Raw genomic sequence first — 21,871 nt, 5'->3', positions numbered from 1 at the left:
CAACAACACAGCACATTATTGATATCAGTTTTTTCGAGAAAAAATTCTGGATGCATCAGTGACTAGTGCAACTCACCTCGAAATGAATCGTCGATGGCTGTCTTCAAATTGTTCGCAGTCGCATCGCCGTAATTGTCTACATTCATCAGGGCTAGGGTGAAGAAAACCGGCTCGCCTTCCTTTACAACACGAACAAGCACGAGTTCCTTCTCGCTTCTGGTTTTGCGGGCCTGCAATCCATCGCTCAACACAGAAAATGCAGTTGATGGAGAGATGATACTTGCGATCTTCTTCTGCATAGTGGCAGACAACAAACGGACGAATTCTCTTGCCTTATGCGATGAGTCACAGCCCTTGATGAGCTTCACCCCGTTTGCTTTCTGAATTTCCACTGCGGGCACAGTTCCTGCGCACGGATCGATGAGTGCACTTGACACCATAGACCCATAGTAGAGTTGCGCTGCACTCCGAAAAGCGTACATGCGCATGCATGCAAGCCAAAAATAGTTACAGACGCGCGACAAAAAGTGCACCTTCCAAGAAAATAAGGAGCGCGATGGCGTGCGAGAGCGATCACTCACCTCAAATCACAGGGTCTGATATAAGGATAACAAACTAAGACTTTGTAAGCAACCACGGGACGCGTTTGAGGACTAAAGCCTACGCTAGTACAGCAGCAGTTCAAGCACGAGCAGCTTAGGGGACAAGACTATGCTTGAGTTTAGAGGAGAACGGCAGTCACTGCACGGCGAGAGTCGGAAATAAAGAGGCGTGGTTCCGGAAATACTGCAACTGGCGAACGCAGAGGCCAACACCGCTGCCACCAAATGTAATGAGCAACCAAGTGACAAGGCAAACTGGATTTCTCTTACGACTCACAATTGTGCAAGTAGTAGTTTCAGGGAATAATATTGAACGAAGAGATTGCACGAAGAGACAGCGTAGGTAGCACAGAACTGATACTGAAAGACTCAAGTGAAGGTAAGACTAAAAGCAACAGAAGCAAAGACTTGGCAACAACTGAACTGGGGAAACTGACAGACGAATCTATACACGGTAAAAGATTGAAGTCCAGTTACAGCTCCGAGCTCTAGCTAGCGATCTCTAAATGTAAGCAAGGGACAGTGACAGCTACGCATCACTGGCCACATAAGTGCTATTGTGTGGAAGGAAGAATACAGATACTATCTAATGTAGGTAACAAGAGACCTAATGGTGCCAGCAATGAATAGTGCAGTACATAGCGGTTTGTGTAGGAGGAAGTCCGTTTAGTACAAATCCTATTCTTGCTATAGCTTGCTTTTTGGAGAAATAGACTTCAGAAACATAATTGGAAGAGCATTCCATGGGGGATTGCCTAACAAATTGTTAAAAAACTCAAAATTTGACCCATTTACGGCCGAAAGCTAGGATATCTTTTTTATGAATGGACTGTAGGTGTCATAAAATGGGAAATCACCCAGCTGGGTGCGATTTTTACGTGTCACAGATTGCCGGTGACGGTGGGAGCGACACCAGACATCGAACGGATCTAGATTTTAGACGGGTAGACGTTATCCAGGTGGAGCTAGTATGCCTTGTTTTTTTTAGACCTAAAACAGGGTGGGCAGTCTGAGGACCTGTCTCACGAATGGCCCAGGAGTCAGGACACCATAGTTGTGTGGCAAGAGGGATCTAGTGGGATAGAGTAGATCTTAGCTTTTGTATTATGAGGAGTACTAATGTCGCAATCAACAGTACCATTAAATTATTGTCCCCTCACCACCTGTTTAACTATTGTCCCATCCTAGCTAAGCATATCAGTTGGTGCTCTGATTCTTCAGGTATACTGTAAGCCCGCAATCGTTTGCGTCCGTTTTAGTTCGCGAACTGCGATGAGAGACCATTTTGCGCCTGCAAACGTTTGCGATTGGAGTCAATTTGAGGATTGACTCGAGTCTACAGTTTTGCGTTTCGCGCCCACTTACTTTCGCGATTTCACTCCCGTCGCGAAAATCGCGAACGTTTCAGGATCGCAAAGGTTTCTGGGCTTACAGATAAGCAGGTAGTAATTGATATAGACAGTGTGTTGCAAAGCATCTTGGTGAGTGATTTCCCACTTTTTTGCATTTCACATTGAGCTGTGTATGCATTGGCGTACCTGTGCGCGTGTGTGTGTGTGTGTGTGTGTGTGTGTATTTGTGCATGCACGCACGTACCCATACATGTGCATGTGTCTATGTGTATGTGTGTCTGTATCTGTCACAGTTGTCCTGTGTACCGTCAATCCTTGCTAACTACCATTGACACATGGAACGAGGTGGACACCAACGAGGCTCAGCTGGCACCTATCCTGCAAAGCGTGGAAGAATCCAAGTCTCTGGCCGAGAAACTGCCTGCTGATAAAGCTGGTGTTGAGGAGCAGTTCCAAGAAATTGAGGTCAGCAATGTTCATGCTTTGCTGTATTACAGCAGGAACGTTCTTGATCATGTCTGTCGTGTCTTGGTCAGATCTGCTAATCCTTTTGCAAGCCTCGCCTTTCGCACAACACTTGGAATAAATTGCTTGCATCTTGTCAAATGCAGTAAATGCTTGTTTTTTAAAGTTTAACATGCTGTAGTGGGTCAATGTGGCTTGATAAATGTAGTCAGGACACCTATGATAAGGTGTGGGTCATGTGTGTTCTGTGCGTGTTGTGATCCTATCCATGGTCCTGTCTATGATCCTGTCCCCGGCGCAGCTCCTATCCGCCAAGATCAAGGGCGTGGAAGTTCTTTCTGAAAGATTCCTCCCACTGTACCAGATCCTCTGCAAGCATTACCCACCGCTTAGTATTGACCCGCTTCATCCCATCATTGAACGCAACTATGACAGGCATGGGGCGTGCAAGAAGCGCGTTGATACACGGTGAGCTGTTTGTGTGTGCGTGCATACCTGTGCACATCTAGGCATGTGTACAGTTGTATTTACTTGTGTTCTTCTGCATGGTGTAGCTGGTCGATATCATGTTCAAACACTAGAAATCTCTAAATCGAGCGTTGGCAAGACCTTGATTGTGCACACTCATTTCGAAGAAGAAGTAGATGTGTTGAAACATTATTACTTCAGTATTCGCCAGCACCAAATCTTGCTTCTGCAGTGCGGTTCAGCCAGCTATGGCTGTGTTAACTTGAGCATTGGAACACACTTGTCTTCTTAGCGGCTGTAGACTGGATGTTTGATAATCTCTGCTGGTAGGTTGAAGGAGATTGACCTGGCCATGCTGTGGCATGACAAGATCTTGGACCGTTTGAAGAAGACCTTGCTGTGGATTGACGAACGGCAGAAGCTGCTGGACACCTGTGGAAAGCGCGCTACGTTTGACGACGTCGACATGGTGTGGGAGAATAAGCAGCATCCGGATCAAATTGTAAGTGCAGTGCAAGAAGGGTACGAAGTACAGTGTAACAAGGGTTCAGAGTAGCCGTGGCATGTACGCGTGTTAGAAGTTAGAACATTGCAGTGCAGCGTTGTCGATTGGTAAGGCGAAATCTATCTGAAGATTCCGCTGCCATGAGTACACATACGTGTTCCCCAACCTACTCATGTGCTGCCATATGCTGCTCTTTGTAGTTACCAGCTATTGTAACGTTAGCGGTTGCAAGAATTGAAGATACACACGGCATCAGGTTGTTGAAACATCATTCTACCGCCTTCTTCTTCTTCTTTATTCTGTACACAGGAAATGGTGACGCAGCAAGAGCCAACCATCGAGAAAACCATCGCATCCGCCGACCGCTACCTGAAGCTGGGAAGACAATCGCTTCAGGCCGAAGAGGATGATGACAAGGCTGCAGCATTGGCCAGACCTGAAGGGATGGACAAAGAATACCTGAATGATGTGGAGTTCCATGTTGGTGTGGCTGGTAGAGCCTGGCCCAAGCTGAAACATGATGTCAAGACCTGGGACGACGCCATGCACAGAGCACGCCGTCTGCACGGAGACTTCATGGTATGAGTAACTGTGTGTGTGTGTGTATGTGTGCGCGCGCGCGTGTGTGTGCGTGTGTACGTGCGTGTGTACATGCGTGCGGGTGTGCGTGCAGGTGTGTGTGCGGGTGTGTGTGCGGGTAGATGTGTATGCCTGCCAGTTTCATTAATTTTTTACCTTTAGTTTTGGTGTATTTGTGCTTCTGAACTAGCTTTTATTGACCCCATCTAAGGGTACAGTGGTGTTCATGGCCAGTGATGAGTCTATGTGCATGTATGTTCATGTGTATCCCTCTATGTGTGTGTGTGTGTGTGTGTGTGCGTGCCGTGCGTGCGTTCGCGCGTTTGTGTGTGTGTGTGTGTGTGTGTGTGTGTGTGCGTGCCGTGCGTGCGTTCGTGCGTTTGTGTGTGTGTGTGTGTGTGTGTGTGTGTGTGTCTCTCTCTCTCTCTCTCTCTCTCTCTCTCTCTCTCTCTCTCTCTCTCTCTCTCTCTCTCTCTCTCTCTCTCTCTCTCTCTCTCTCTCTCTGTGCATGTGTGTGTCTCTGTGCATGTGTGTGTGTGTGTGTGTGTGTGTGTGTGTGTGTGTGTGTGTGTGTGTGTGTGTGTGTGTGTGTGTGTGTGTGTGTGTGTGTGTGTGTGTGTGTGTGTCCATCCCGCATGCTATCACAGCCAAACATGAGGAAGTTTGAAACCCAGCTTAGCAAGGCCGAGCAGGAACTGGCCCGGCAGGATGATCCCTCCACTCGGGACAAGAACAAGTTGCATGAGCAGATGGCACAGCACGAGGTATGTGGGCTGCACTGGAGTCATCACACAGATTTCATGTTGACTTCTGTGTGGTAGGTCTGCTGCGGAGTTTGAGGACGGCATGCATGTGTGAATATTGAGAGCGGATGTCTGCCTTTCCCGTTCACATATTCATTTGATTTCATGATTCTGTGTGGGTGTAGACTAGGGTGTAGACTATGTGGTTATAGTCACTGTATTTCACTCCTAGTTTTAACTTACAAGTCAACCGTTCATGCATGGAATAAGTTACAACCGGGACGCGAGGTTGACATTTGGGAGTTTGTGCGAAAGTCATAACCCCTTACACTACATCACACTTCATGAGTCTACGTGATGCGCGCGCAGCAAGTCAACGTGGTGTTGGATACTATCATGAGTACCGATACCATTGCAGTGCGTCTAGGGCACTCTGTGGATTTGGGGCTGTATTGGTGTGTGGCTTTGTTTCGAATGGGAAAGCATTGGTGCACGAATATCATTCATGCATTATGGGCTGGGGAAACTTTAAGTTTGCAACGAACTTCAGGGCTCACAGCCGGTATGCCAAAACCTCGATTACGTGGGAGGACATATTGGATCTGATCACCATAGAAACGGGCACTCGTGACTGCTAAGCGCAGGCGTAGCACTCACACTGTCACAGTCGCAAGGAGATTTTGACTTGCTTGTGGTGAGTTGCTGTGACAAGAACTGAGCCGTGGATGGTGAAGGAGACGGAGACAGTTCTCCATTTGTTTCGGTTGTTATTGTTTCCTTCCGAGTGGACTATTTCGCGAGCATTGTTGGCCTCATCGGCCGAATTCTTCCTTCAGACTGTCCACACACGGAGTCCTGCGAGGAGTAGCCCCGAGCAGATTCCTGCATTCGTTGAACACGAAAGAGTTCAACATCTACTGCCCGGCAGCTACGCCGCTAATGCACAGGCGTGGGTGACGGGATCGGGAGAGGGAGAGGACATGCACTCCTTGATGTTGAAGGCATGGAGCAATGACTCACGTAGTGTTCTAGTTTTAGTTTCTCCGCCGTGAAGTCCTGTTGTGTACAATGTAAATATACGCCTGGTCCGCTGCGAAGAGCCGCGCAACGCAGTAGTGACGATGTGGAGTTGTGAATTATTTGATTCGCCACTCCGTTTCGTTGCAAGAGAACACGTCCAGTGGCTTCGCCGTTGTGCTGGCCATGTATTTCTTCAGTCGACCATAACTCCTGAAGGACACAGCGATGAAGCGCCAGGCGAGTAGCAAAACATTTCGAAAATTCGCCTTGCTGTAGTGTTGTTTCCGCATTCACAACTGGTCCAGCGCGCGCGGTTCTTCCTCGCACCTGTACTGCAGATAGCGTCGCCTTCGAAATGTTCGTTTGTACCCGTCTCTTGCCCGATTTTGATGGCCAATAGCTTAAAATTTTCAGTAGGAAAATTAGAAGAATTTGTCCGAGAGACTTTTCAATTTTAGGACAATAATTCATGTCAGAATTACGCCTGCACCAACTGATACTTTGGCCCCGTATGTACGCCAAACCGTATCGATTAAAACAAAAAACTCTCGGACAAATCCTTACAATGGGTATTGAGAGTATGTTCCTAGAGTTTGAAAGGCCTAGGAGAAAGCATCAGTACAAATGAACATTTTGAATGCACCCCACTTTCAAGCTTCGTGAGATATTTGCCTGATCGCATGTACACGATTCTGGCATACTGCCTGGCTCCGGTGACAGCTCCCGTGACAGCTCGCGTGACAGCGGCCTGTCCAAAATGGCGCCCACGCTTTTGTACGTGAAATTGTGCTTCAGAGAAGGGAGTCGACTAATCCCCAACCAGTGAAATGCGGGACTAATCCCCAACCAGTGAAATGCGGGACTAATCCCCAACCAGTGAAATGCGGTATATACATGTACTGGTTTGCTTCTTCTCCGTGTGCTGTCAATGGTGTAGTAGTGTACCCAATGGCATAGCTTGGCTTGTCCACCAATATCCTAGTTTTGCAGTGTGCTGCATTTTGGCCTGCAACACCACTGTGCTTGAACATAGTTCATGGTGATGATACTGAGCACCGAAGCACCACGGTCCACCGTGCTTTACTCCGATCTTGTACACGATTCCAAGCACTGTCGGTGTGCATGTTTTCCTACTGCTCTCTTTGCAGGAATTTGAAGGCGAGGTGGGCGACCTGCAGAACCTGTGTGACGTAATGGACCAGCTGTACCAGCCACTGCCCGCCGATCACATCAAGTTTGCTGATGACCTGCAGAAGCACTACGACGACCTGCACAGGCGACTGCAGGCGCTCAAGGAATCAGTGGAGCGACGCGGCAAGCTGCTGAAGATGGCCGAGGATAGGCTCAACCAGCCGGACGCATGGTCGCCTGAACAAAGTAAGACCTCGCATTTTCTTTTCTTTTTCAATTTCTTTAGCTTGCTTATTCAGCGGTAAATGACTAGAGGCTGAAACTTAGTCAATTGGAACTCGTGAACTGGTACGAGGAAACCTTGGATGCAGTGAATGGGATTCTCGGTCTTTGACCACTTTCTGGTGGGTCTGACTTACTCGCCTCCCTTGCTTTAGTTTACAAGCTGCATGTGTGCCTTGATCCTTGAGGGTGGCTGTGTTCCTACGGATGCGGACATTGCAGTCTGGCGGGGGGGGGGATCGTCACTCTTTGACTTTTTGAGGAGTTTCGTTTTTTCTGGCGACATGGATTATCGGCCTCTCCAGGAAACGAAAGTCCCCTCCAAATTTTACTCCACGATCTCATCCAAAGGTAGGGGTGGATAAGTTTGGAAGACCTTGGAGTGTTCCCCGCGGAATCTACCTTTCGCAGGCATTTCCCATGGAACCTACGACAAAACCTTCGCATACGGTAAGGGAAACCCCCTTTCACATGGAGGTACACGTAGAAACCCCCATTGCTATGATGATTCCATTAAAAATGGTGAGGCTTACACGGCTGTTTGCGCGTAACCACTTTACAATATGGTGTCAATTAGCGCGGTTTACACAGAAATCCTTAACACTAACCGTATTTTGAAATTCAAAAATGTCTCCGAAACTCATGCAAAAGGGGCAACTAGGGTAACAAAACGCGACATTTATAGGGCGAGGGGGAAATAGTTTGAAACTAACTGATCATTATTGACTCCCCCCCCTCTCTCTCTCTATCTCTCTCTCTCTATATATATATATCAGCCGTGCACAGCAACCGTTGCATTAGAATAATTCGACCCCCCCCCCCCCTTGGGTCTCATTTGAACCGTGAAGTTTTGTATAATACTTTTTTGCTCACACTTGCCCTCATTTCTTGATTCCTTTCCAACTTCAGATCTTCCGGGCAACTGGGTGCGTGCGGAGAATGAAAAACTGGTTCCTTTCTTCTTTGAGTGAGTAACTTTGTCTCCTGTAATTGGTTAATTTTTTGTGTTGCCATGTTTCAAGATTCCATGGCCTGACCTGTTGTCTCATTATAGATGTGTGTGCGTGCGTATGTGCGTGCGTATGTGCGTGCGTATGTGCGTGCATTTGTGCGTGAGTGCGTGTACTGGTGGTGTGTTGAGGACAAGGCACGTAACTATCTCTCGTGGTATGAATGTATGTGATTTCCTTTATGATGGTGGGCTGGCATGCTGAATTCTGGGCATATTGTCAAAACGTCAATCTTATTGAAAGCAATAGCGCTCTGTGTGTGTGTGTGTGTGTGTGTGTGTGTGTGCATGTGTGTGTGTGTGTGTGTGTGTTTGTATATTGGCTTATGACTTGTCTAGTACGGAGCACTGCGTAGCACAATGGGAGCATCCAGTCCTACATCAGTGGAGACTGACCCTATGTGAGTTACTGTGTTTTAAATGCATTCAATTGTTCCACGAAGACTATTTAGTATTTACGTCCAGGAAGAATGCTGTTACTGTTGTGCCTGATTTTCACTGTGTTATATATGCACTCTGATGTAATATATTATGTACTCTGTATGCATTTGTATATACTCATTGCGCATGCTCTGAATCATGGTCTTACTCTACATGTATCCATGCCGGCTGGTTGACTCTGGTGAGCTGCGTGTGAGACTGCATGTAGGGTGTACGTGAATACACAACAAATGGCGACGAAGATGAAAATTTTGTTTTGAGATAATACACTGCTTTATCAGAAGCATTTTCGTTGAGTGACCTGCTTTCCCTTACTGTCCTTCTCTCTCTCTCTCTCTCTCTCTCTCTCTCTCTCTCTCTCTCTCTCTCTCTCTCTCTCTCTCTCTCTCTCTCTCTCTCTCTCTCTCTCTCTCTCTCTCTCTCTCTCTCTCTCTCTCTCTCTCTCTCTCTCTCTCTCTCTCTCCATGCAGCCAGTCAAAACTACTGTCACTTTGCAGCGTATCGTGCTGCCCTGAAGCTTCGTGAACTGTGCCGCAAGACTAGCTGTAAGCGGATGCAAATGCATGTCTCAATTTAAACTATCATGCCGAATGTGTGTAGTGTCCCAGTGATCAGCAGAAATTTTCGCACGGGTAGCGAACCTCGCTCAGGCTATCTGTAGTAAACCTTGCCATAAAGTGGGCATAACTTGCAAATTACAGAAATAAGGATCATGTGAGATAGCAAGTTGTAGTAGATCATTACTGGCAGTGTGAGATGACTAACCTAACTTGTTTACATTCCTCTGCTGTGCACAGTGAACAGCTGTCCATTCCATGTTGTACAAGAAGTGATCCATGAACGTGGACTGGAGCAACAGAACGATACCTACATCAATGTTCTCAGTGCTGGAAACACCCTCTCACTGCTCTATAAGAAGCTGGAGGAGGCCGGGGTGGACAGGATCAACAATGATTCCAGTACCGATATCCTGCTCTCATGGATATTCTCCGTGTTTGATATGTAAGTGTCTGCTTGCATTTTGGCTAGCTATTAGTACCTGTTGCTATTGCTAGTGGTGGCAGTGGTGGTGCTGCTGTTGCTCAAACTGTGTTAGCCTGCTGCTGCGGCTGCTATGTCTGCTCCTGTTTCCGTTACCTCCGACGCCACTGCTAGTTGATACAAACTGAATAGCACTGGTCTGTTCATCAAACTTGGGTGCCCTACAGTTTGTTGACTGTGCTGATAGCCGATTGTAATTTGCACGCTTTTCATATACGTATGTGTGTGTGTGCGTGTGCGTGTGTGCGTGTGTGTGTGTGTGTGTGTGTGTGTGTGTTTGTTTGGTATATTGCATGTTCCCTGTAGCAATCGCTCCGGTCAAATCCGTGCTGCCGCGATGAAGCTCTTCCTAGTGCTGATGTGCAACGGACAGGCAGCAGAAAAGATCAAGTGTGAGTTGAGTGTGGCTTACAGCACTGTCACTGGCACACTACCAACCCCCCAAGCCAGGGTATTATTACATGTGTAGGATATAGGCAAGGCTTCGGTCTGCGGAAAGACAAGCCAGGAGTCTGTATGAGTGGCTTTCGCATGGAATGATGGAATTTCGTGGTCCGTGCCTTCTTACATTATTTCCATACTAGGTGTTCATCGTGTTTTTTCTTTCTTTCTGTGAAGCGAAACTTCCCTCGTGATGTTCAGTGGGATATGGAAATGGTGTGAATGTTTTGATGTGTTTACTTTACTGTCCTTGTTACCGTTGTCATTGAGTTGGAATAGATAATAGGGAGGTTTAGTTCCCACGTAACGGAAACGCGTACGTGGGTGATACACGTAAAGTGGATGAAGGGCATCCACGTTGCAATGTTGTGTTAAGTCACACGGAACAAACAAAAGCATGAAGCGAAAGGCCTAAACCTGGTCAAAGACGAAGCTACCCGGGCCTAAGAAGTTCATCGAATATTTTGATTTCGTGCTTCGGAAATTTCTTCAGCTGAGCACCCTCACAGCTCGCAAAATGCGCTCCATTCTGATTTTCACCCACGTTCTGGCGGAACGTGGGTGAGCCTCCATACACGGTATGTCGTGAATCAGAAAACGTCTGTACGTGGGTCACTGAGTATCACGTGGTACACACATGTAAAGTACCCACGGATTACGTGGGACTAAACCTCCCTAATTTTGGATTCACACATGTAGATCATTGGAAACGGACTGCAGTTAAATCTGGCGTCATTCACCGGTACACCTTCAACGACCTTTTTCATTTTTTTCATGCAGCGATGGTTCCATTGATGAACACTTATCCGAATGCATCTGTGTGTACGCGTGTGCTTTTGCAGGGCTTGTTTGCCAGCAAGTTGATGGGCTTGGTTATCTTGAGCGGCGCGCTGTGTCGAATGTCCTCTATGATGCCAACATGGTGAGCAATGCATGTGCTTGTGTGTGTGTGCTTGTGTGTGTGCCTGTGTGCGTGCATGCATTTGTGTGTGTGTGCATGCGTGCGTGTCTGATAGGCTGTGTGGTTACAGGTGTAGATAGAGCTAGTGCAATCAGCAAAGATATTATGCTGACCCTGGCACTGACACTGAGGAGTATTGTGCAGTGTGCACCATGTCCAGGCGTCAGGTTTTTTTTATGATGCCACTGCTATTGTGGGTGGTGATGATTTCAATCTTATCTGATGTTTGCTATGCTCTCCATGTCTAGCTGACGAAGTTTGTGTTTGAGCTGGCACATTTCAGCAACACGGTTGTTGAGCAGGCAGTGGACGACTGTTTCCGGCAGGTGAGCCACTTTTGCCAGGAGAGTGTTCCAGTTTGGAAACCTCTTGTGTGTATGTTGTGCAGTATAAGATGTCTGTGAGTTCATTGCCGTACACCGGTGCCTCACTTATCCACACTTCACTCGTGAATGTAATGGTCTGTGGAAGCAGGGGACGGTCTTGCATGTTTGCTGCACTGAACGTCCGTATGATCAGTGTACACTTGTAGTGCCTGTCTAGTGTACACTAGTAGTGCCTGTCTAGTGTAAACTGTCTGTGACTATACTCTACTCCATACAACACCGTACAACACCATACAACACCATACGACACCGTACAACACCGTACGACACCGTACAGCACCATGGAAAAACACTATACCATCCAGTGGCTGTATGACCGCGCATGCGAGTCGGTCTTATCATGTTGCACTTTTCGAATGTCAATGCACATGCAGCATGGTATGGATTCCACTTATCCACTTTTGCTTTAGCGGATCCTTGCCCTTTGGGGAGATCAGCGAAGGTCTTCTGTAACTTGGCTCAGTATCTTGTCACTCGGTCGTAATTCACTCACACTTCACTCTGCTGCATTCTTCCAGACCACGGGCATACACGACTGCACCGATCCTAATGCATTACGATTACGTTTTACATGGTTCACTGAAGAGAAGATCTGTGTGACTTCACTATCTGTGTGACGTCACAGTACGTGTAATATGCAATGTGGGCTCAGATTTTGGCTATGACCAGTGTTGTGAGTGTGAGTGTGCACATGTTTGTGTGTTGTAAGTGTACTGTGAGCGTGCACATGTTTGTGTGTTTGACATCTTACCACACGGTGTGCTTTTCCAATCGCTTTTTCGCAGGGAGCCAAGAGCACGCGTGCTATTCGCCCATCTGCTCTTGCCAAGTGGCTCTCCATGCAGCCACGTGTGCTCAGCTGGCTCTGGGCCATGGAGAAGCTCAACAAGTCAGAGCTTGGTAAGGAGAACGCCAGCTCAGCTTTCCTACCGGGCTATTAGCCCACAATACTGAGAATTATGCTAAATGAAAGTTGCTCTTCTGCTGGTCCAGGGGTTTGGTTATGATACTTCTTGAATGGTAGATCGCTATCTGCAAAAGCTTTTTTTACAATTGGGGATTGAACTGTGTTTGAGGTGCATGTGTCTGCAATCTCTGCATGACAGCTGCTGTGGCCGAGTGGTCAGTGAATGTCACGTTAGTCTAGCCTTGTGACATTCACTGACAGCCAAGGTTCCGTCCTTTACGTCATGTGTTAAGAGATTACTCACCAGGCACTGTTCTCTCTCTCTCTCTCTCTCTCTCTCTCTCTCTCTCTCTCTCTCTCTCTCTCTCTCTCTCTCTCTTGTACTTTGTTGAACCTGCAGTCAATCATGACATAGACTGTGTCCTGTGCAATCAGCCGATCCGTGGACTGCGCTATCGCTGCAAGAAGCACACGTCAGACAACATATGTCAGGTAAGCAAGAGAGGTAGAGTGAGAGAAAAGAATTTGCAATGTGCTTACTGTGCAATACCAGTTGATTTGCGGTACTTAGTATACATTACTGCCATGAACGCTACAAGGTATTGCCTAAGATTCTTTAGAGATACGTGTACATGGCTGAGCGCCAAGTTGGTGGAAGTAGTCACTGAGAGTTTGGGAGAGCTACTTGCCCTATAGCTACATACACTGTATTGCTCTTTTTCCCCAGCGAGGCATTGCATATGGTTTTGTTGTGTGACCTGTGTGTGTGTCCTGTGTTGTTGCCATGCTCTCTGTTCCAGGACTGCTTCTGGGAGGGTCGCACCAATCAGCAGCACAAAAGCTATCACCTTGTCCAAGAATACACCTCACAGGTAAGAGACCCTGGCATGGCGTTTGCATTGTGACGCCCGGCTTGTCCCAGTGAGCAAGCTGCATAACTGGTCACTTTATCCCTTGACCAGAATAGGCAGAATGGCCAGCGATGGCCAGCGGGTGATTGTAGGATAGTAGATAATTTCAGTGTATGGTTTCTTCTTTCTGTCTGTACAGGCCAGTGTAAGTGAGCGGATGCGTGATGTGACACAGAGCTTCAAGAGGAAGGGGCGCACTAGTCTGCACAAGGAAGGCATCGACGAGAGCAGGGACTTCAATGTTCTGCAGTTTGTTGCCGACGCCGACCACACTGAGTAAGAAATAACTGCATTGGCTATTCTTCAATCATGTTTACTGCATGGCAGGGAGTGCCTAGCAAATGCCTGAAAATCACTATAGCTCTTGGTCACTGCTACTAATCACTAGCCCTTGATCACTGCTACACATGACCCAGGACTCTTTTGACCATGTTTTTCATTGGGATTTTTCTGGCACCGACTGCAGTATAACTTGGTGTTTGGAATTAGATTTCATTAGGTTGGAATACCTAACGGAAATTTGTTGCTAACTTTTAAGTTTTAGCATGGCTACTGCGTTGTATACTCTGTTTGAAACTTTGAATTGAACACGTCTATTTAGGCAATTGCCGTAGTAAAAAGGAGTGTTTTCGCTAAAGCTTTGCATACTAGTCACCTTTTTTTTTACTCTGAAACTCGGATCGCTAAAATATTTCATATTTCAGAAAACGCTAAAAAATATTCTACCGCTAAAATTAGCTGTTCTACAGTATTACATGTACATCACACAAAAATCTATGAGGTCCGTGGCCAACAAGAAAAAAAATGATGATTGCCATAATTGGACCACATGTCCGCAGTAGCAGGAGAATCAAACTCAAACTCAGCTCAAGATTGTAGTTTGTTTGTTTGTTTGTTAAGTTTAGCTGGAGCCATGGAGGAAAGGAGAAATCATGAAGTCTTCTTCGTTTGCCTGTGGCTCGTAAACTTTCTAAAACACAGACATGGTTAGGGAGTAGCTGGCTGGAGCTACGTTTGCAATAATTTGAACAGTAGTTGGAATCACATCAAAACTTACCTGTTCTAGAGCTTGAATTTGGCGTGGTTGGCGGAGCAGCAGATATCACCATCAACAAGTTCTTGGCCAGCTGCTGCCAAGTGTGCGGCTTCCAACCAGATGACCATTGGAAGAGCGCTTGATCAGCTGCCTGTACCCAATTTGGGTCTTCAGCGCACTGACTTTAGCAGTGAAAGCAGGGAGGCCAGTCAGCTTCAGAGCGACTTCATCTTGGCTCTCCCATAGACCCATCTTACCTACCCGTCAGCGAGCTGCTGCTTGAGCTGCAGATCCTGTTTCTCTTCTTTTCTTGCTTCTCTTGGATTTACTGCCGGTGGTGTGCGGCGATGGCTTTGCAACGCTGGCGGTAGAGCTGACAATGCTGCTCTACCCCACTGTTGGCACTGGCTAAGAGAGCCTTCCGTTCTTCCGGTGACTGCTGCTGGAGCCACTCGCTAGTGTTGTTGGCACTGAACAGTATAATGCCTTCGATGGCCACCAATGATGCATTGGGCTTTTCTCGCATGAGTCTGTCAAGTTGGGCGAATGCACGCTCACTGCACACGTTTGTTGTTGCTACGCTCGAGGATATCACTGCTGCTGCTTCAGTAGTCATGTTGTGGTACATGCCACCTGGCAGATGATCAGTTGGCAGCCTGTTCGAATAGGTGCTGAAAGCGGTGCAAAGGATCTGCAGAACAGCCAGCGTGGTGGCATCATTGGCTTGGGACTCGAGGAACAGCTCGTTATGGACATCATCTACTGCCACTGACGCTCCATGGAATGGTCGAGCAGAGCTATCCAGCAAGCTGCGTGCATCCTTCTGCCACCTCTCTAGAGGCTTGCACAACTGAGTGTACGTGCTGCTGATATCTGAGATCATTGCTCTCGTCAGCTCTCTCCAAAGGGGCCTAGTGATAAGCTTGTCGATTATGCCGAGTGCGCACCAGCCAGCTAAATAGCAGTCCTGTCCCAGGTCTTACGCACAGCAATATGCAGGCGGTTTGGGGTGCCAAATGCCGTGTCATAGAACGCAAGCATGTGGTGCTTCAGTTAATACACTCCGCCGGCATTGCGGAACAAGATATTAAACCTGTTGCCCACAAAGCAAGCCACGGGTACACCATCCACACCACGTGCTTGCAAGAAGCCCTTGAACGCGGTATGGTTTCCAGACTGCTCGTTGCAGTGCGCCTCCAGTGCTTTGCAAGCCGTGCGAATGAGTCGCACTGTGCCGGCTTCACTGTTTACGTCGCTGCTGTTGCTGCTGAACATGATGCTTTTCCCAGGCTGCAAAACCAGCAAGGTAATGCAAGCCACACTGAAAACTGTTCATGCGGCCCAGGCTCACTGTGGCCTCCTTGGACCGGTCACACCAACCAGCAGTGACCGACGATGGCAGTATGCTACTCCTGTACTAGCAGAGCTGTGCCTGCATTGCTGCATGCAGCTTGTATGTCACTCAACATGTACTACAACACTGCCTCAAAGCTGTGCTCGGCTGTCCCGGACTTCATTGTCGAAGGGGTCAACGTTCAGAACGTTCTGATCTTTTTAGCATATGCAACTTGGGCCCCGTAGTACTTCGTTCACTGCTTCCCGGCACCGTATCGGTGTAGCGCTAAATTGTCCTCACTTGCTACTACCTCACCGATTTGCGCCAGCACACTTTTGTTTAATTTCTGCCAGAAACGCAGACATTTTCGGCCATGCTAGGAAGCCGGTCGATGGTGTATGGTGTTAATGTGTTGATCACAGCCTTGATAATGGGCGAGACCTGGCTGATACCAAGGTTGTGTGTTAGCTCGACTAGCTGGTCTTCTTCCTCAGTCGCTTCTTCGCCATTCCATCCTTCTTTTCGATTGTGATTTACTTACGATGTTTCCCGGTGTGGATAGTCGTGGCTTGTTGCTCACATCTAGATGGGCAGGTGACCACCTGTGCAGTGCATTCTCTGAAATGCTTATCTGTAGACTACATTGCCGTGCTTTTTTGTTTCTTCGTGCTCTGTGTGTACTGTACAGTCTGCCTAAGATGTTGACAGAAGCGTTCATGGAGGTCTATCCTGCTGCGGCTGCTCCCCAAAGGTGGGTTTAATGCCGTCACCACATGATTGGTGTTGGACTGTGCTTTAGTCTGATTTCCTTCCAGCCATTCTTATTGGAATAAATGTGTTGCACTTTCTCTCTATGTACTCTGTTGTTGGGGTTTCCCTTCTTATCAATACTGTGATGTTATTGCCACTGATGACAATCACGAGAAAACGTTCTTGGAACTTATCCACAACGTTGCCTCTATGTGTGTATAGAATAGGAGCGTGCAGTTTATCCTTTTTTATTGCTGTAACCCTGTTTTGTGTTGCTGTAACACTTCCTTCTGTAACTCATTTATCCGTATTTCCTTTCCTCTAATTTGTCTTCTCTTTGCGTACTCAGGTCCAGCAGTCCAGCTCGTCTCCGTTCCGAGTCACCAATCAGGTAAGAGGAGAGACAGGGGAGATGAGTATATGGGCCTTGCTTGCATCAAGGAAACTTCCGTTATGCTCTCACCACTGCTGCTGCTGCTACTCACTTGTAGATATTGCTACAGAGTGTGCAGTAGTGCTAGCAAGTGCTGTGCTGACTGGGGATGAGATCATCATTGCCTCTAAAATAACAAACTTTAACTGAGGCCCTTACTGGGCCTTACCTGAAATAATTTTGTTTGTGGCTTTTCTGAATTCAAACACCATTTTCAGATGCTGGCTTCCTTTTCAGTTCACCCGGCTGTTGCCATCTGAGCCGAACCTGCATGAAATGACCTGCATGAAATGACCCGTTGAACAGTGAGATCTGCAGGCAATGCAAGATTTTATGTTCAAATTTTGAAATATAGACGCACTTTTTTTCGAACGAAGTCTTCTCCGCTCGCTGCAACTGTCCATTTGTATCTGATGGTTTCAGTAGGCAATGCGAATGTGAATGCCTCATATTGATGTGCAGCGGTGCAAGCCAGAACCAACACAACAGCCACGTTCAGTACAGCGGTGTAGTTCAATGTACAGCTGGGCTTGCTGTTGTGTTTCCTCTGGCTTGCACCAATGGCATCGAGTGCCAGGCGATGTTTCCCATGCATAGTTGAGTTCTAACTTCTGTTGTAACGTGTCGTTTGTGTTGTTCTTACAGCCCTACATCCAGGCAGTCTGAGCCGGTGGTAAGATCTAAGTTGTACATTCTGAAACCTGTATTCAGTGTTTTTATGCATTCACTCCCCGATACTGGCATGATGTGCAGGGATGTTCATTCACTCCCCGATACTGGCATGATCTGCAGGGATGTTCATTCGCTCCCCGATACTGGCATGATCTGCAAGGATGTTCATTCACTCCCCGATACTGGCATGATGTGCAAGGATGTTCATTCACTCCCCGATACTGGCATGATCTGCAAGGATGTTCATTCACTCCCCGATACTGGCATGATCTGCAAGGATGTTCATTCACTCCCCGATACTGGCATGATCTGCAAGGATGTTCATTCACTCCCCGATACTGGCATGATCTGCAAGGATGTTCATTCACTCCCCGATACTGGCATGATCTGCAAGGATGTTCATTCACTCCCCGATACTGGCATGATCTGCAAGGATTCCATTCACTCCCCGACACTGGCATGATCTGCAAGGATGTTCGTGTGCTTTCTCTAGCATCACGATCGAAAACACCGTACGATTTTTGTTGTGTCCCAATTCCGGGATAGGGATCTGCTGTTGATAGACTACACGAGTGGCCAACGCATATGAATACAGGCATAGAGGCTAGTTTGCATGAAACTCTCAAGCTCAACAGTTGCAAGAAATTAGTCACCTACGTTCCGTTTTCAAACGTTAGTAGTACGATCAGCATTCTCTTGGCGATTGACTACGCATGTTCAACCTTTTGTTGTTGTTTGAAATCTTTTTGAAATCTTTTATTCTCACGATGGCCTTGTTGTTGTTGTTGTTGTTGTGTCTATTTTCACAGACACCAGGAAAGAAGTCTGCAGTGAAAGACAGTGTTTTACTGGCGTGTTTGGACGAGGATGCAAAGTAAGAGACTGGAATCTCTGTAATGTTACTCCCTGGTAGGCCACATGAAGTAAAACTTTGTAAATTCACTGAACTTGGCGTAACGTGGGTCTTGTTTGCTTTGGTCTTTGGCCATTATTGTAGCTTTGCAGCATTGGCCAAAGCATTTTGATGAAGCTGATTCTATGTGCCAGCCTTGTATTGTGTAAATCATTTCAAAACTGAAAAGCCAATGAATCGGTAGTGTCTTTGGCGAGAAGCTGTATTGGTGGTGTTGCTGTATTGGTGGTGTTGGTGTATTGGTGGTGTTGCTGTATTGGTGGTGTTGCTGTATTGGTGGTGTTGCTGTATTGGTGGTGTTGCTGTATTGGTGGTGTTGCTGTATTGGTGGTGTTGCTGTATTGGTGGTGTTGCTGTATTGGTGGTGTTGCTGTATTGGTGGTGTTGCTGTATTGGTGGTGTTGCTGTATTGGTGGTGTTGCTGTATTGGTGGTGTTGCTGTATTGGTGGTGTTGCTGTATTGGTGGTGTTGCTGTATTGGTGGTGTTGCTGTATTGGTGGTGTTGCTGTATTGGTGGTGTTGCTGTATTGGTGGTGTTGCTGTATTGGTGGTGTTGCATTGTGGCATATACTGCACTGTGAACATTTGCTTACAAAGAGTTTGAATTTTGGTTTATGTCGGTTTACTCGTATGCAGACATCTTCAAATGCTGATTGACCAACGCCAGAGATTGATGGACTCGCTGACAGCCGTGGGGTTCATCATCCAGAACTCATCTCGCCTCCAGCAGCTGATCCACGACCAACTGACGGAGGAGATATCCGTGCTAGAACATCACCACGCCAAGGCTGTAGCCGCGTTGGATAGCGCTAAAGCCAAGTCGGTACGTACGAATTCCCAGTGGCTGCCCACCTCGCCTTGTGACTTTCTGCTGTTGCACTCCGTTCCATCAGGTTTTTGTGAATCAGTATCCCAGACGAATGCAGGTGTTATACTTCTGTACAGTTACTCGGCGTGGTCTGTACGTGTAAATAAGTTGTGTGCTGCTGCTGCTGCTACTGCTGCTGCTGCTGCTGCTGCTGCTACTGCTGCTACTGCTACCTGTATTGTGTACCGGTGTCACTGTGCTGGCACTGCTGCACCCACACTGTCCACTGTCCATGTCTTGTATATCTAGTGTACACCTACACTGTCCACTGTCCACACTGTCCACTGTCCACACTGTCCACTGTCCACACTGCCCACTGTCCACTGTCCACTGTCCACTGTCCACTGTCCACACTGTCCACTGTCCACTGTCCACTGTCCACACTGTCCACTGGTCCACTGGTCCACTGGTCTACTGGTCCACTGGTCCACTGTCTTGTATATCCAGTGTTGGTGTTAAGGTGACTCACACCCAAATCATAACTGCTCCTTCGAGCATCCACCTGCGCAGGTTTGGAGTAGACATAATTATTACCGGTATGACTTTGTTGCTTGTGACTACTTACTAGCGTTGTGTGTGTTCTGGGTGTGTGTGTTTAGGGTGGTTACCGACCAGGCCACCGCGATTTCCCTGACAGTCCTTCGCCAGTGGAAGGCGGACAGACACCATCTCCACGGCCAGACTATCCCATCTTCGACCTTCTGGACGTGTTCTGTACACAAGTGTCCTCGTCACTCACGGATTCTTCCAGCACTTTCAGTAAGGGACTAGATTGTACAAGTAGTTCACCACATCGTGATTTGTCTTCATGGGTTTAGGGAGAGAGAGTGAGCTTCAGTGGAATGAACAATGATATGGTTTGTGAGATAATGTCCAAAAAAAGAGAATGCTCTGTTACAAGAGACTATGGTGTTGAGTGCATGAGAACAGAGCATGATACAGACCAGAGACTATGGTGCTGAGTGCATGAGAACAGAGCATGATACAGACCAGAGACTATGGTGCTGAGTGCATGAGAACAGAGCATGATACAGACCAGAGACTATGGTGCTGAGTGCATGAGAACAGAGCGTGATACAGACCCAGGGGCGTCACCCGTGATGGGCACGGGGGCACGTGCACCCCCCTAAAAAATTCGACCTTGGTTTTTTGCGAACTCCTGGTTATGAAAAGTGTAGTGCTGGTAGAATCTACTAATAAACTGCATGCACTAAAACTAGTTGTACTGCGCTGCCGCGATCGCGTGAGTGCATGTAGCGAGTGCATGTACATGTACACGACCGATTGTACTAGTGCTACTAATTAATTATTTAGTACTTACCTACTACGCCCGTGCACGTGTGCGCAGCGCTGCATCCTTTGGCCTTGTACTAGAATCTACACGCGCGGCGGCGTGCTGGGTGTTTGTTTGAAGAGTCTTTGAAGCTGGTTCCTCTCAAAATGTCGTCTTCTCGAAAAAGGAAAGCGTCTGGCCAGCTCACTATCAGCGAACTTTTTCGTGTTTTCCTGTGCAAAATTCCTGTGCCCCCCCCCCCCCCCCCCCCCCTGTGAGGGGTCCGGTGACGCCCCTGAGACCAGAGACTATGGTGTTGAGTGCATGAGAACAGAGCATGATACAGACCAGAGACTATGGTGCTGAGTGCATGAGAACAGAGCATGATACAGACCAGAGACTATGGTGTTGAGTGCATGAGAACAGAGCATGATACAGACCAGAGACTATGGTGCTGAGTGCATGAGAACAGAGCATGATACAGACCAGAGACTATAGTGTTGAGTGCATGAGAACAGAGCATGATACAGACCAGAGACTATGGTGCTGAGTGCATGAGAACAGAGCATGATACAGACCAGAGACTATGGTGTTGAGTGCATGAGAACAGAGCATGATACAGACCAGAGACTATGGTGCTGAGTGCATGAGAACAGAGCATGATACAGACCAGAGACTATAGTGTTGAGTGCATGAGAACAGAGCGTGATAGAGACCAGAGGCTATGGTGTTGAGTGCATGAGAACAGAGCATGATACAGACCAGAGACTATGGTGCTGAGTGCATGAGAACAGAGCATGATACAGACCAGAGACTATGGTGTTGAGTGCATGAGAACAGAGCATGATACAGACCAGAGACTATGGTGCTGAGTGCATGAGAACAGAGCATGATACAGACCAGAGACTATGGTGCTGAGTGCATGAGAACAGAGCATGATACAGACCAGAGACTATGGTGCTGAGTGCATGAGAACAGAGCATGATACAGACCAGAGACTATAGTGTTGAGTGCATGAGAACAGAGCATGATACAGACCAGAGACTATGGTGCTGAGTGCATGAGAACAGAGCATGATACAGACCAGAGACTATGGTGTTGAGTGCATGAGAACAGAGCATGATGCAGACCAGAGACTATGGTGCTGAGTGCATGAGAACAGAGCATGATACAGACCAGAGACTATGGTGCTGAGTGCATGAGAACAGAGCATGATACAGACCAGAGACTATGGTGCTGAGTGCATGAGAACAGAGCATGATACAGACCAGAGACTATGGTGCTGAGTGCATGAGAACAGAGCATGATACAGACCAGAGACTATGGTGCTGAGTGCATGAGAACA

General features: G+C 47.5%; 1 protein-coding gene across 5 annotated transcripts in view; it reads left to right on the top strand.

The window, feature by feature from the left end:
- Positions 1 to 21,871, top strand: part of LOC135820292 (dystrophin-like) — a 105,697-nt gene that overhangs the window by 80,276 nt on the left and 3,550 nt on the right. For all 5 annotated transcript variants that reach the window (XM_065333616.1, XM_065333615.1, XM_065333614.1 and 2 more), the window contains exons 52-74: positions 2,248 to 2,419; positions 2,721 to 2,887; positions 3,218 to 3,389; positions 3,702 to 3,971; positions 4,619 to 4,735; positions 6,883 to 7,111; positions 8,057 to 8,114; positions 8,496 to 8,557; positions 9,068 to 9,142; positions 9,395 to 9,599; positions 9,945 to 10,030; positions 10,922 to 11,001; positions 11,289 to 11,366; positions 12,212 to 12,326; positions 12,734 to 12,825; positions 13,134 to 13,205; positions 13,384 to 13,520; positions 16,305 to 16,367; positions 16,716 to 16,757; positions 17,445 to 17,472; positions 18,281 to 18,345; positions 19,022 to 19,208; positions 19,853 to 20,012. In XM_065333616.1, coding sequence (XP_065189688.1) covers positions 2,248 to 2,419; positions 2,721 to 2,887; positions 3,218 to 3,389; positions 3,702 to 3,971; positions 4,619 to 4,735; positions 6,883 to 7,111; positions 8,057 to 8,114; positions 8,496 to 8,557; positions 9,068 to 9,142; positions 9,395 to 9,599; positions 9,945 to 10,030; positions 10,922 to 11,001; positions 11,289 to 11,366; positions 12,212 to 12,326; positions 12,734 to 12,825; positions 13,134 to 13,205; positions 13,384 to 13,520; positions 16,305 to 16,367; positions 16,716 to 16,757; positions 17,445 to 17,472; positions 18,281 to 18,345; positions 19,022 to 19,208; positions 19,853 to 20,012 — 2,732 coding nt within the window. The remainder of the gene's footprint in view (positions 1 to 2,247; positions 2,420 to 2,720; positions 2,888 to 3,217; positions 3,390 to 3,701; positions 3,972 to 4,618; positions 4,736 to 6,882; positions 7,112 to 8,056; positions 8,115 to 8,495; positions 8,558 to 9,067; positions 9,143 to 9,394; positions 9,600 to 9,944; positions 10,031 to 10,921; positions 11,002 to 11,288; positions 11,367 to 12,211; positions 12,327 to 12,733; positions 12,826 to 13,133; positions 13,206 to 13,383; positions 13,521 to 16,304; positions 16,368 to 16,715; positions 16,758 to 17,444; positions 17,473 to 18,280; positions 18,346 to 19,021; positions 19,209 to 19,852; positions 20,013 to 21,871) is intronic.

Source organism: Sycon ciliatum, chromosome 1 (genome assembly GCF_964019385.1).
Source record: "Sycon ciliatum chromosome 1, ocSycCili1.1, whole genome shotgun sequence".
NCBI classification, from domain to species: domain Eukaryota; kingdom Metazoa; phylum Porifera; class Calcarea; order Leucosolenida; family Sycettidae; genus Sycon; species Sycon ciliatum.
The sequence above is the reverse complement of the archived record's forward strand: the minus strand, read 5'-3'. Positions and strand labels throughout refer to the sequence as shown.